General features: G+C 49.7%; 1 protein-coding gene across 1 annotated transcript; it reads right to left on the bottom strand.

The window, feature by feature from the left end:
• Positions 1 to 6,771: 6,771 nt before the first annotated feature.
• On the bottom strand, positions 6,772 to 14,169 carry PIGT (phosphatidylinositol glycan anchor biosynthesis class T). Its single transcript, XM_075011496.1, has 12 exons — positions 13,970 to 14,169; positions 13,643 to 13,820; positions 12,276 to 12,403; positions 11,301 to 11,401; positions 10,949 to 11,035; positions 10,469 to 10,556; positions 10,276 to 10,373; positions 9,691 to 9,856; positions 9,129 to 9,329; positions 8,411 to 8,576; positions 8,118 to 8,201; positions 6,772 to 7,359 (listed from the first exon to the last, which is right to left on the bottom strand). Exons 1-12 carry the CDS (start codon positions 14,160 to 14,162, stop codon positions 7,107 to 7,109), a joined length of 1,743 nt encoding a protein of 580 aa, XP_074867597.1. The 5' UTR covers positions 14,163 to 14,169; the 3' UTR covers positions 6,772 to 7,106.
• Positions 14,170 to 14,771: the final 602 nt, after the last annotated feature.

Genomic DNA, 14,771 nt, shown 5'->3' with positions numbered 1-14,771 from the left:
TGTGGAGAAGAATCTTCAAATGTGCATAGCAGGGAAAGGTAGAGAACACATTGTTCATGATTCCAAAATTACAGGCTTTCTGTGCCTTTATATAGTATTGGAAATATTGTTAGTTCATGTACTTCTCAGTCTGTGTAGTAGCCTCTATTGTAGCATGACTGCAAAGTCAGTCCATTTGAGCATACTGGGGGAAATCTGTGTTGCCCCTTTTGACTTGAGTAACTAGCCAAAAATGTGGGGGTCTAGCAGGTTTTTCCAGTTAAGAGAATTGGTGCAATGATGTAGTTTTGTCTATTTACAAAGAAAGTACAAAGTCAGGTGTCTCAATGCAGAATGGATCATTCCGTCGACAAAAAAGCAGCATGGACGCTGTAGGGGGCCTTCTCTCAACAGACAGGACATCCAGGACAATGGGCAGCCCTGGCTGCTGTGCTGCTGGGTGCCTGATTTGTCAAGAAAGCATCCAGGCAGTCTGGCCCCTCTGTCGCCAGAGCGGAGCACTCTTCTGATTGGCTTTTGTCTGCAGCTGCACTCTGTCCACAGAAGTTCTGTCAGGAAATCTCTTCCAATAGTGACTTCTCTCAAGAGGTTGCTGTGGCATAGCCTTTATGTATATGCCATGGAGGTAACAAGGTTTCTAGGAGCTTCTGTAATACAAGTCAGAATCCTAATATAACCTCAACTGCAATGTCAGCTCCTGATACCAGCTCTTAGACATTGCAAAGAAATGTTTCTATGTCGGTAACTGTGGGCTGCCACTAAGGTCAGAACAGTTGAAAGGCCAAGGTCCTGATATTGTATTACACGAGATTGTGGCCACAGTCTTTGTTCAACATCATTACACAAAGCAGGCCCCAAAAACTTTCATTCTAACTTTCATTCTAACTGTTTAACCTTGCAAGGCTGAAAGCTAAGTCTAAGGTGCAAGAAGTCCTCATCAGGGACATGCTGTTCGCAGACGATGCTGCTGTAGTGTCTCACACAGAAGACCAGCTTCAAAAACTGCTGGATCGGTTCTCCAAAGCGTGCAAGGACTTTGGGCTTACCATCAGCCTAAAGAAGACGAACGTACTCGGTCAGGATGTTGCTGAATCCCCATCAATCAGCATTGACAACTATACGTTAGAGGTTGTCCATGAGTTCGTTTACCTCGGGTCCACCATCACTGACACCCTGTCGTTGGACACTGAGCTAAATAGGAGGATCGGAAAAGCGGCCACAACTCTGTCCAGACTCAGCAAGAGAGTGTGGAATAACAACAAGCTGTACACTCACACCAAAATGCAAGTCTACAGAGCCTGCCTCCTCAGCACCCTCCTTTATGGCAGCAAGACTTGGACCCTGTATGCCCGCCAGGAAAAGAGGCTGAACGTCTTCCACTTGCGCTGCCTCAGGCGCATCCTTGGAATATCATGGAAGGACAGAGTGACCAACACTGCCGTCCTCGAGCAAGCTGGAATCCCAACCATGCACACCCTCCTCAGGCAGCGTCAGCTCCGCTGGCTTGGCCACGTCCACAGGATGAATGATGGAAGGATTCCAAAAGACATCCTGTATGGTGAGCTAGTCTCTGGCAAAAGACCTCCCGGACGCCCCCCAGTTGCGTTACAAAGATGTCTGCAAGAGAGAGCTCAGGGAGGTAGACATCGAGCTGGACAACTGGGAAGATCTAGCAGACGACCGCAGCAGATGGAGGCAGGGGTTACACAAGGGCCTTCAGAAGGGCGAGTTGAAGATCAGACAGCTAGCAGAGGAGAAGCGAGCGCACAGAAAGCACAATAAGGACTTGCCAGACACCCACTACGTCTGCAAGAGATGCAGCAAGGACTGTGACTCCCGTGTGGGTCTTTATAGTCACAATAGACGCTGTAAATGAAGTCCTCAGTTGAAACTTTAAAGGGCGCGATCCATAGTCTATGCAGACTGAAGGATGCCTACTACTGCCTACTAAGTGAACAAGGTACGGCAAAGTCAAAGGCTTGTTTCATTAACTGGGAATTAAACAACAGCTGATGTAGTATGAATCTTGGGCGTGAAAGAAGTAATTGGGGCTTATCTTGAAATATTGCCTTGTAAGTCATTGGAAAGAGAACATTCTCTTCCTCAGCCTAGGTCAAGGTCTAACTATCAACATAAGTGATGATGTCTTCCCTTCACATATGCCAATCTGAGCCAAGAAAGGGGGGAAGCATTTATAGGTGTGCCAATATATGTATTGCTTATTATTCCTTTATGTCTCAAGACCAGATAGGAAAGTACCTAGGAAAACACCTATCGGAAGGTGCCACCCAACATTCCTAAAGATTAGGAATTGGAATTTAACCTATCTTCTGTAAGGGAAAACTTAAGGGATAATACCTTTGTAAACCTGGGCTTTATGCAGTCTTTTAGATAATTAGCTTATTGTGCTTATGATGTCTTGCTGCTAGTATCCATCCAGGGCTTTCAGGGAGTGCCCACCCTGTCGCTTCCCTCCACCCGTTGGCACCCTATATAATTCATTGTTATCAGTTGTTTGTCAGTTTCACTGAGCCTAAAAAGCAAGCTGACACTCTACCAGCTGTGCAGAATAGAGGCCTGGTGATTGAATCTATGAGATGTCAAATATTTGTTCCTTCAACAGTAGTACGGACATGTCCCAAGTGGGGATCTTGGATGAAAGGAGACAGAGGACTTTGAAAGACTTTGTTTCGTGGCCCCCAGTAGCTCACCAAGACTCCAGTGTGGTTCCCTGCTCCAACAGGCAGCATTGGGAGCACTTGATCCAGCCTCCTCAGTCAACATCTGGACCGCTACTGTTCAGTGTCAGCCTGAAGCAAGGATGGCTGTATTTACATACCTGAGACCTCTGCCAACCCATAGAGCAGGTGGTTATTGTCAGTTTAATTACAGCTTTGCAATTGTAGTGCCATGCACAGTGACAGTCTATTACTGTCTCTCATCCCAGCGGAGCCATACTGCTGGTCGTGATAACATTACAGGCCCTACCATGAATCCTTTTTACTTCTGTTTGCGGGACTAATGGCTACCCTGCTGGTTCTGTACAAGACAGGGGAATTCTGCAACCTGAACTAGCTCCATCACTCTTAGCAACTGCTGCCAGGAAGCGGGACAGCCAGGAGAAATGCACACGTTAAGAGAGCTGAAAAGAGGTAGGCATCAAACTGGCTACAGGAATCTTCACAACCTCCTACAGCACAGGATCCCAAAATGGGACTGGCGGGGGGGGGGCTTGACGAAATTCCTGGGTGGGGGGCACAAAGCAACCCAGCCGCACCCCCTTCAATTCCCCGCATCCCAAGAAAGAGCCCATGCTGGTGTTATTTGCTGCAAAAATGGAGGCAGCGTCAGCTTCCTGTGGCATGCAGTGGCGAAGTCCCACAGCTGCACGCCAGAGTTGGTGTCCTAGGAAGCATGTGCACCGCTTTCCCTCCCCAAACAGCCAGCGTGTTTCCTGACAAGCTGGGTCTGTTGCCCACCAGTGACTTCGTTCCACCTGCTACCTTCCTGCACAGGCAGCGGAAGGGGAGTGGGAGTCCCAGGTCCATGCCAGCTCCAACTGCTCAGGCAGTTCGGTGCTGCCATGGGGAAACCAAATCATCAACCTGACACCCAGGAGCGTGAACAAACCAGCCCAAGTCCAAAATAAGTGGCAGAAACAGATGGATGTCCAATCGAGGATGCAGAAGGACAAAGATGATGCTAACAGTAAAATCAAAATGAAAGAGTTTGGTTAATTCACAGTGCAATAAGTTTTGGGATCATTTTGAGAAAATTGCAGAATGAAACTTGTACATTTGGAATCAGAATGAAAATATGCACTGACTGCAGCTCTAACTGTTCCCCATTTGAGTGTGGTTAAACAAAGAGAGGGAGCTCTTTGTGCCCTCTGTGAGGTCTGACAACTAGCTGCGTGTACTCCTGGACCTTTGGGTACTGTGCAAGCCTGAAAAAGAAACTGGCAGACTCCAGAAGTTGCCCATCCTTGTGTCAACACCATTGACAGAGGGTCCTGAGATTGCATAACTGCATGTGTGTAGTCACATGAGATCTGACATTGGGATGAGCATAAAGAAAGTGACATCATTAGGGGGCAGATAAACTGGCATGATGATTTCATTGCCTGAAGGGACAGAATTAAGGCTGCGCCGTTGAGATTTTTTTAAATCTTCCAGTTTTCCAATTATGTGCTGGATGGTCATAACCCTTCTATCCTCAGTGCTATTCTCCACCCTCATAGGCCGGATTTAATCAACAAACTGGTTTTTGCCAACATCACCTTCTCAGAGTTTCCTTGTGCCCCATTTAATCATCTTCAGCACTTTTTTGTACACACTTACTGGTCCCCACCATCATCTACACATGCCCCCAATTAGTGGTTTGAGCCTTGGCCTGCTAAATCCAAGGTTGTGAGCTCAATCTTTGAGGCGGCCATTTAGGGGGTAGGGCAAATATATTTAAAAACAAAAAAAAATCTGTCAGGGATGGTGCTTGGTCCTACCCAGAGAGCAGGAGCCTGGACTTGATGACTTCCTGAGGTCCCTTCCAGTTCTAGGAAATGTGTATCTCCATATACTTTAAAAGGGGTATCCAATGATGACATCATCCTGGAAACTCAACAAAATCGGTCTCCCCTCCTAGTTTCTAATGTAGGGCTTTAAGGACACCTTGCGGCTGGAAGCAGCCATTACAGAAATGGATGTAGTTAAACTAGAAGAGGGAGGGCAGGGGAGGGGAGGGGAGAGAAAAATAGAGTGAAACTATATTTCTGAGCAACTGACTCCTCTGTATCAAATAGGATGATATGCCTAGACTAGCGGTGACACCAGCCTTCAAACATGAGCAGGTTTTATAAAATTCTCCTCACTCTGTAGCCCAGGGCAAGCTGGATTTTCTCTGATGGCAAGAAAAATAGCAACAACGTGCACTGATGCATTTTATTGAATATTTGGTAGGGTTTCAAGATTTATTTGCAAGGTGATTTAAAAATAAAGAGGTGGAGAAGTCACAGGTGAGTTAATCTGGGGTCTTATAAGAACCATCATGGAGAGTATCACAGTGGTAAAACACTGACACTTTCACCCTATCTGATCCTACTGTTGGAGTTTCATTTGGATGGAAGCAGTGACAAAATCCTGGTAATATTTTCTCACCTGTGGCTACCGTGATTCTGTAGCAATGGGAAAAGCTACTTAAGCAGGAAGCTGAATTTAGGGTAGATGTGCACAGCTTGGAAAGATGTACCTGCAGTGGAGTGAGCAGCATTGAAGAGGCTCTGCCCAGCCTCAAACCTGCCGCCAGACAGGTTTCAAAACTAATGTGCTATTTACTACCGAAGGACTCAGCCCAGGGCCAGGTATTACTTTTTTTAAAAGAGGAGAGAGAGAGAGGCTGATGCGAAGCTATGCATCCAGAACAAAAAAAGTGACCACTTAAGCTGTGTGTCTTCAACTGCACAAGAGTTTGTTCACTCCGACTACTGCCAGAAAAATGTGTGGCTCTCCAAGCTTGTATAGTCTTTTAAACGTAACTACAAAATGTGGGCTCTCAAGAGTGTTGACAGTCCCTCACAAAAGCCTATTAAAAAATTAAAGACTGTCATCCCACGACTGCTTAATCCATGGCCATACTTTGCCTAAGTAACAGAGAACAGAAATAAGTGGTCAGTTTTCAACAGATGAGCAATAGCAGAGAACCCAAGGATCTACATTCGGGCTATTACTACAATGCAGTAAACAGTGAGCAAGGAGGTAGCAAGAAAACTAGATGACAATTATTGGGGACTACATAGTGTGAAGAATGCAGCATGACAGCCAGGGAAATGAGCTGGGGACAAATGCAAAGTGATGCACACTGAAAGGAATAATCTAAGTCACACATGCATCTTGATGGGATCTAAAATTGTCACTTAGAAAGCAGAGCAGATCTCATTCAGTGAAGACCTCTGCTCAATGAGGAACTTAACAAAAAGGCAAATAGATCAAGGATAAAAAGGATGGGCTAGGTTACAAAAATCATACATTACACTTAGGTTAGTGGTGCTTCATCCGTACTTGGGATACTGGGTACGGGTCTGGTCAACCCATTTCTAGAAATCAGAAGTCACAGGAATAAAGGGGATTCCAAGACAAGTAGGATAAATAGCTAGCGGCTTACAGAGACCTTCAAGGTGGAGAGACAGAAGAGACTATGATTGTTTATAATTTGGAAAGGGACCATGGCAAACAGAGTATTGCAGGAGACGGAGCTCTAGGCTGACATTGTGCAGCTGTTCTTGTTACTCTAAGGGATAAGAGGTTGGGAAGGACATACTGTCTTAAGAGATAAAGACACATCCTTCTAGTACCAACTGAAATACAGGGAGTAGCAGGCAATGCTATTTTGGAGTAGGTAGGATCAGTGATTGTTCAATTCTGTGCAGTCTTTCTGTTTTGTCTCCACATCCCTCTGTGTTCGCTCTCTAGCTGGACTTTGTGAGTTCCCTGCTTTAACCTACTCCTGCAATATCACCACAAAGAAGGGTAGGCAACTGTGCATTTATGGTGGTTGTCAGGGCAACAAGAACAGCTCCACCTCTGAAGTACAACATGCCAAACAAGGGGATAAGAAGGTGCTTAATCCAGATATCCAGCTACACAGCTGACCCAAGGGAGGAGCCAGGAGTGGGAATGACAGGGGCAGGGTCAACCTGGGAGGCTAAACCATGGAACAGAAAAAGCTACCAAAAAAACACACCCAAACCCAACATATAAAAACAAAGCGGCACAAGCCTACAAAACAGCTGATTTATTGCTGGCACCTTTTTTACAGAACATAAATTACCCCTCCCCAAAACAGGATAACAACACTTCTTTCCCGATTACCTGGCTCTGTACTTCCCTGGGACCACTGAGCTACAGGACCACAATTCCCACCAGCCTCTTCCTGCTGGAAGTTATCCAGGACCTGGTAGCTTCAAGGGCTCCCAGAGACAGAGGTAATGAGGCAGCAGAGGGCAGTAAGATAGAGATGGTTTATTTTTCCTCAAGCTCCCTGCAATTCCTAACTGTAGCACTCCCGCCGAAGCCCAAGTTACACACCCACTGCACTGGCTGAGTTGGCTCCTTTCAGAGAGGTGGAACCCCTCTGACTTTGCGGATGATGTTGGCCAGTCGTTTGGCCAGGCCACCTCTGCTTGGCTCTTCCACATGGAAGGTTCTGGTCAGTAGGTTGTAGAAGGAGCCGTAACACACGGCCACCACAGTGCAGGTCAGGCAGATGACATTATACGGCATGCTGAAGTCAGGCGTGGGCAGATTCACCAGCAGCGGCTCCGTGTAGAGACGCACAAAGTAGCTAGAGCCATCGGAAGAAGGAAATCTGGAGACGGAAGCAGGCGTGGGAAACGTCACCCCACACAAAACATTCCAGCAGGTCCTTCCTAGCTTGGTGGTGAGCAACACTGCCCACCTGCTCTGACATCCCCCCCAAAGGTGTGCTCAGAACCCCATTCTCCAGCCACTCCCTGAACACCCCTTGGGAGAGGCTGACAGCTTCAAAGAGGGAAAATAGATGCAACCCACACACCTGTTGGGTGTGGTGCACTGTCCCATCTCGTGACTCCAAGACCACTCACAGAGAGAAGAACGAGTCTGCTCTCCAGTAGAGGCGTATACACTAACCTCTGGAGGGCCCGGGTTCAGTTTTGCCCACAGGTTACTGGGGTCAGCCAGCATTACACAAACACGGGCGGGATAGTTCATTTGGGCCCAGGACTATCCCAGACTAAGTGCAGGGCTTATAGGGGAAGCCATGCTATAGACTCTGTAGGTTCTTACTGAACTACGGCTGCCCTGTATGAGAATATACACACAGATGGTCACATGTGGCCTTCTCCTTCCTCCCACTCCAGGTACTGGCCCTTCCCCTTACTTGGGCTCCTCAGCGGTGGAGAGCGTGGCTCAGATTCTGAACATGCCATTGAGAAAACTACCAAGTAAGTACAGGGAACTGGTGCTGGCACACATAGGTGAGCACCTACCACGTGGGAGACCTGTGTGCAGCAAGTGGCCAGGAATTCCAGCCCAATGCAAGCAACCCCTCCCTTTTTCCCCTGGCCAGAGATAAGGTGCACTCACAGTGAGGTGAAAAGAGGACTCTGCTCAGCATCCTCTGCCTTCATTGCTATGACACTTGGCACCAGGGCACTCAGGACAGACGGACTGGGAAGATAAAAGCAGCAAGAGAGTCTGAAAGATGCACCGTCTTCAGTCACACTCAGAAACAACTGGAAAAGGACACATCCACCAGCAGCGAAGCAATGTGTGCTTCACTGGGGCCAGAACCTGTGACAGGTCTGCAAATGGAAACCTCTGCCGAAGACTGGCTCTCAGGTCTGTAAGTACCCCACAGCAAGAGCACGTGGCCTTACCTCACATAAAAGCCATGATTAGGATCAGGGGTGTACTCTGTCCACCTCAGCAAGGCCCTCTCGAACTGGATGGCAATCTTGGTGACAGAGTTTGCTGGGAGCTGGATCAGCAACTCCAGTAGATGGGGCCGCCTTCGGTCCTGAGCCGGCTGGTAGTGGATATAACCTAACACCAAAGATGGCCACATGTCATCCTACTGGGAATCTTCGCCACTAACACAGAGTAAACTGAGTGATACTGTTGCTTCTGCCCTCCCCCCGAAGAGTCTCCTAGAGGAGGAGAGGGCACAGGATTACACACACTTCACACAACCTTTCTGTTCTCCACAATTAGAGCATGCACTCCTTGGGGCAGGGACTGAGCTCTGCTTTCTTCTGGACAATCAAGACTCAGTATGCAATGCACAGGAGAACAACAAGGCAAAAGACACTGAAATTGACCAGATCTCACCACCCCCGAACAACATACCAAGATAAACAGGAGTCTCATGTCAGAAAGGCTCAGTGATGAATACACCATCTGCCTCTCCCTATCTTCAGGGATACCACCATAAGAGAAGAAGCTCCCACCAGCCTTGTTACATGTCTCCATGGAGTATAATGGAACACTGATAGAGAGATGGTTCTGTTTGTGTCCCTTATCAGCCCAACCCATTTACTTTTTACTCTGCAGTGAGACTCTGGTACCAGGGGAGTCTGCTCAGTGTGAATTCCTTACTTGGTTTGTTTTCCTTTCCCTTGGTGGTGATGACCAACGTGTGAACATACAGCCTCAGGTACCAGGGCACCGTCTCCAGCAGTATCACAGGGAAAGCCCGGTACGGGTGGGTGTTATAAACCAGGGTGCAGATTTCTCCTGTCTGCAGGCCATATCCACTCACATAGCGCTGAGCATAGAGCACCGGTGTTGAAAGATCCGCTGCAAAAGAGCAATCAAACAGGAACCAGTAACAGCTGAGCCCGGCTGTAGCTGACCACCAGAATATTGCTGTCCACCCAGCAGGGAGCTGAGAGGCAGGGGACACTTCCCTTTCACATGGCTCTTACCACCCCCACTTCACACAGAGCAGAAGGGGGATGGGAGGAGGAGCAGTTTCTGCCTCAGAGCTGGGTGGAGGAAGGGGCCCCTGAACACTGCTGCTCTGTCTCTCCCCTGCAAGTAGCTTGCAGTCCCCTCTTCCGTCTCCAGGCTCACGCAGTCACTAACAGCAGCAGGAGCCACTGATGCATTCCGAACTGGATGTGTGGGGGGCGGTAAAATAAAGCTGCTCATCACTCACAGCTGTCCTGGGGTCGTTTCCATTTCAGCTGCACATTGAGGCTGCGAGACCCATTAAAGAGCGATGGGCTTAGTAAGTCGTAGATGGCATAGGTTCTCCTGTCTCCTTGGACAGATGCTTCATGCACAGACAGCGGAGGTGGGGTCACCTCAAGCAGCTCATTCTCCTGAGAAGGCAAGCAAAGCACATCCGAGGCAAAGGCAACCCCTGCGCTGACCAGCAGATGAAGAGCTATCCCCTCCCTGGGCATGACTGGCCTGTCCTTTGTCTAGGAATGGTCCCTCACCCATGAGCTGGCTTGCACAGAGCTAGTTCAAGACCTCCATTGCACTACTCCAGCTACTCTGTTTCCAGACAGCAATATCACTCTTTCAACAAGCAGGCACATCCACCCAACGTTGCCACAGCAATCCTCTCAAGAATCTCATCCTGGTGTGGAGCTCGAGGTCGCAGCATGCCAGAGCAGTTCCATCTCTGCCCTCTGATGTGACTGGAGAGGGCAGACAATGCTGCTGGGGTTCCAAATTCATACCACCAGGGGGCTATGTCAGGATACTAGGCAGGAAAACGAACAGGAAGCCTCACCTGGGTCTTACTGGAAATATCAACATAGATTTTGCTCTCAGATGCGAGAGGACAAGCGTCGGTGATGGTGCGTGAGAACATCTTAAAAAGGGACCAGTCTGGAGGACAGAGACACAGAGGTCAGCCAGAGCATGAGTGAGGGAGGCTCAGCGAACCCACGGACACTCAACATACTGTAGGTTATTCCAATTACCACTCTTTCCTTGGCCAACGGAGAAGGAGTCAAAGACCACGGTGAGGGTCTGTCTAAGCTCCCAGGAAACACTCAGACATGAAGCATCCTGGAGGACAAGACAAAGAGACTATGTTCAACACAAACCCACCTTTGAGAAGGGCAAAACATCACAGGAGGGAGCTGCCGCTATAACCGGTCAACAAGACACACTGCAGGACTCAGATGGGACTGATTAAGAGTGGAGGAGGAGGAGCACGTGAGTTAGATGTGGGTGAATTAGAGGTCCCACACAGCCTCTTTCAGAAGAGCTAAGGCAGAGCCATTTCCTATAGCCTATTCTCCATAACTTTATCTGGTACAGTTCAACAACCTGCATGATCAGAAAACGTTTCTTACTGGTCAGTCTACGTGTTCATTCCTAACGCATCAAAGGTCTATCAGCCTGTCCGGAAATGCCACTGTGTTCCCAGTTTTTTGGACATGAGCGATAGTACTCACCCTGCAGACAGGGCGGATATGCACTGCCTGAGAGTGGTAACTGGTGTGGAACAAACGTTCAGCCTTCAGCAATACAGCAAGACCAGCCTGCAGGAAGGGAAGGAGAAAATATGATTGAATCAGGCAGGTCTGAAACCAGCACCAAGCTATCAGGCACCTCAGACTTCCAAAGAGCCCTGGAGAGGCTTCAGGGCTCACCAAATATCCCAGTTTCATCTGCTTCTACTAAGCTGGGAGCAGGATTCCAAGGGGAGCTACAGCCATTCAGTACCATCTGCTGTTTGGAAACCCAGCTACCAAGACTATGGCTATGAGTTGATCAGGTCGTGGAAAGCCCAGCACTTGCCCTCACCTTTGAGCCACATGGCAGCAGTTTTTTCCAAGGTGTGAGGTTCTCAGTGCAGACAACCTCCCGGGGCAAGACGGCGTATCTCAGGAGATGATGATCTGTAACTGGAATGGGGGAAAAGGAGGGTTAGGAGCCTGGTGTTAGTCTGACCACATGCACCAAAGCAATATTCCTCACTCGCCAAAGCTGACCAGTCTCTGAAGGGGTCTAGAATCCCATGAGTTCTGTTGAAAAGGGAGACCACCACTGCGGGGCCACTTCATCAAAGAAGCTTCACAGTGGGGGGGAAGGTGTGTCTCTCTCACCTTCTTGTCTAGTTTCTGGGAGAACAACCTGGAAGCTTTCTATCCTCATTACTTTCCACAGTTCTTTGCATAGACAGGCCTAATTTAACTTGAGAGGTGGAAGCTTTTCTAATCAGCTTCTTATCAGAGGGCCTTTAGTCACAGGTGCACATCAAGCCTGGTGTGGTTGGGACCACAGATGCTTCCTGCTACTTAGTGTCCTGCATGAGATTTGAGTCCAGTCCCCCGTGTGTAGGTATCTGTATCACAATAATCACCACAACTGGCATTAACTGATCCCCCCTTGTCAGAAGTCTCAGAAATGAGGCAGAGTGAGACGGAGAACATAAATTCCCCATCTGTTGCCTAAAAGGCGTCCTGTCAGGTCAAGAATGAGACCCTGGCGGGGGTGAATCTAGCACAGTTGTTGTCCGTAATGTGTATGTCCTATGGCCATAGGACATTTCTGCTTCTAGGGCTGTCCAGTATTTCACTACTTACAAAATTCACTTACAAGACCTTTACTTAGAATTAAAAAAAAAAAAAAAAGGCTATAACCAAAAGTCCTCCCAGGACCTGTATCCAGACTCTGCACTCAGTATCAGAGCAACTGTGGACTCTCAATAATCAATAAGCATCTCTCCTACACCATGAGCAAAGTCCAGCCCTTCCACAGAGGTCTTGTCTGTCTCACCATTGGCCAAACCCAGTGGTTTGAATGATGCTGTTGGAGTGACAGTGTTGGTAGAATCAATGAAGTTCAGAGAAGCGCAGAATATCCCTGAGAGGATGTTACTAAGTTCTTTCCAGGCTTTATCAACACTGAAGGAGAAATATCAGAGGCAACAAGTTACACAACTTTCACTCTCTCCCAAATCTGTAAGGATTGCTTGAAATAAAATGTTTATATGTTGTTATTGATAAATTAATACATCATTGCAAAAAGAAGTCTGCTAGTAAATTTGTAAATATCACTACTGGAGCCATAACCACACAATAATAAAACAAGAGCGCAGGAGACAGAAAGAAATGAAGTTATTGAGCAATGACATTGGAAAGAGATCCATGAAAGTAAGATAGGGATGATCTCAATGAACTCATCATAGCACGCAAAGACTACAAGGGTATCGTCACTGGGCTCAGAAGAGTAAAAACAGAATCTTGTCAACATACGGCCCGCAAATTAATTACATTTCGTCCAATAACAAATACACATATTCTTTATAGAACATCACAGCTATGCACAGTGTAGTGCAAACACAGGACTAGATCCTGGCATCCTCAGGATGAACAGCTGCTTATTTCACACTTTCAGAGTGCAATTCCCTAACCTGAGATCATGGCACAGCCTAATCTACAATGCAGCTACCAGCCAGCTTTGTAACATGGTTTTGCAGCCAAAGAGAGATTACAGATGATAACAGATTATGGAGGATTATATACTGGGATGTGTGGGACCAAATTCACCAGCGATAAAGAGATGCAGTTCTGTTTATTTATTGGTGTTTCTGTGCATTTACAGTCATAATACCCAAACACATCAATTTATGCCAGCAGATTAATCGCCCCACAGTTTAGAGCAAGGGAGGGCAATAAGTGGCTTGCATGCTGTTCACCAAGGTTAGCCATCAGACATTTTGTTTATCTGAGTGTCTGCAGGTAAAGATGCTCCCAGGGGCTGCAGTTCACCATTCCCAGCCAACAGGAGACTCAGAAAGCCACGACTCAGCCTGCACCACTCCCCACAGCTCCCTTTGGCAAGCCACAGCCAACAGGAGCGGCGAGTGGCTGTACCCACGCTCGGCTAAATAAAGCATTTAGTTCCCTGCCGGGGCTATCCCTAATGAACCAGGTCCAGACCATGTGTTACTTATTGCCCACCCCTGGTTTAGAGGCTACCAATCAGTATTTAAAATGTGAGTAGCGGCAATACGGCCCACAGGGTGACAGGTAAGTATGGCCCTTCAGATGCTGGTAAGAGGTGCTGCCACACCCTTGGCTGGGCACGGTGGCAATATTGTCTTTGAGAGGAGTGACTGTGATACCACTCAAGGCACTTACTCAGTGACGGAATCCTGCAACCAGACCCAGAGCTCCGCGCCGGCTGGAGCCTGCAGGTAGGGTTGTCCCCAGGTGCGGGTTCGCCAGAAGCCCTGGGTGAGGGACAGATGCAGCTCTCGCACCAAGTACTTGGAGATGAGCTGACCCAGGGCCTTGGGAAAGAGCCTGTAGTGAGAGACTGCAGGAAGCAGAGTGAGCGAGACGCGCACAGCGGGGCCAGCAGCACGCGGCACCAGCCACCGGCACCAGCCAGCGCGGCAGCGGAGCAGCGGCCCCCACCCGGTGCGCCACCAGCCCCGCCCCACTGAACACGGAGCCGCCCCTCACCTCCCTCCCGGTGCAGCTCCGAGTCCCAGCGGACCCGGAACTGGAAGGTGGCGGCGAGGTCCCCGGAGGGGAGCGGGCTGAGCAGCAGCTCCTCCCGCAGGCTGTCCCGGGGGGCCGCCGCCGCACCCCCACAGCCGCCAGGAAACCCCAGCAGCAGCCAGAGCCCCAGCACAGCGGCTGCAGCGCCCGTCATCTTCGGCGCGGGCGCTTCCGCTTCCGCCCAGGGGGCGGTACTTCCGGCACGAGGGGAGAGCTCGCAGAGCCAGTCAGGAAGAGCCGATTCGGGCCTTAGTTCCGCCCCGCGCTAGAAGCGTCCCCGTTGCCGGGGTGACGCACGGCGGGACCAGCGGGCTGCCGTGGGCCGGGGGCTGTGCCCACCCGGAAGCGCGCGGAGCACCCCCTGGGCGTTTGGCCGGGCCCGGGGCGGGGCTGGCTCTGATGCTGGACCCGCTCCGCCACGTGCTCCTTGTCCTCTTCCAGCGCTGGCCCGGCACCCGGAGTGCGCCGCGTTTAGTGCAGGGGTGCCCTGTGCTGCGTGTGCCTAGGGCCGGACCCCACCGGCTGTGGGCAGGGCCAGCGCCAGTAGCCCCCACCCCTTGTCCCTGCTCTGCCCCCGGGTTGGACCCATTCCCCCTGCACCCCACCCCGCTCCACCTCCCAGCCCCATCGGGCCCATTCCCCCTGCCGCGCCTCCTCGCCCCACCTGCCCCCTATTCCCGCATTTTGCCTCCCGGCTGTTGGGCCTCACTCCCGCAGCCCCCTCCACAGGGAGCGCAGGGTACAGGTCTTCAGGCTGCACAGG

Source organism: Carettochelys insculpta, chromosome 17 (assembly GCF_033958435.1).
Source record: "Carettochelys insculpta isolate YL-2023 chromosome 17, ASM3395843v1, whole genome shotgun sequence".
NCBI classification, from domain to species: domain Eukaryota; kingdom Metazoa; phylum Chordata; order Testudines; family Carettochelyidae; genus Carettochelys; species Carettochelys insculpta.
The sequence above is the reverse complement of the archived record's forward strand: the minus strand, read 5'-3'. Positions and strand labels throughout refer to the sequence as shown.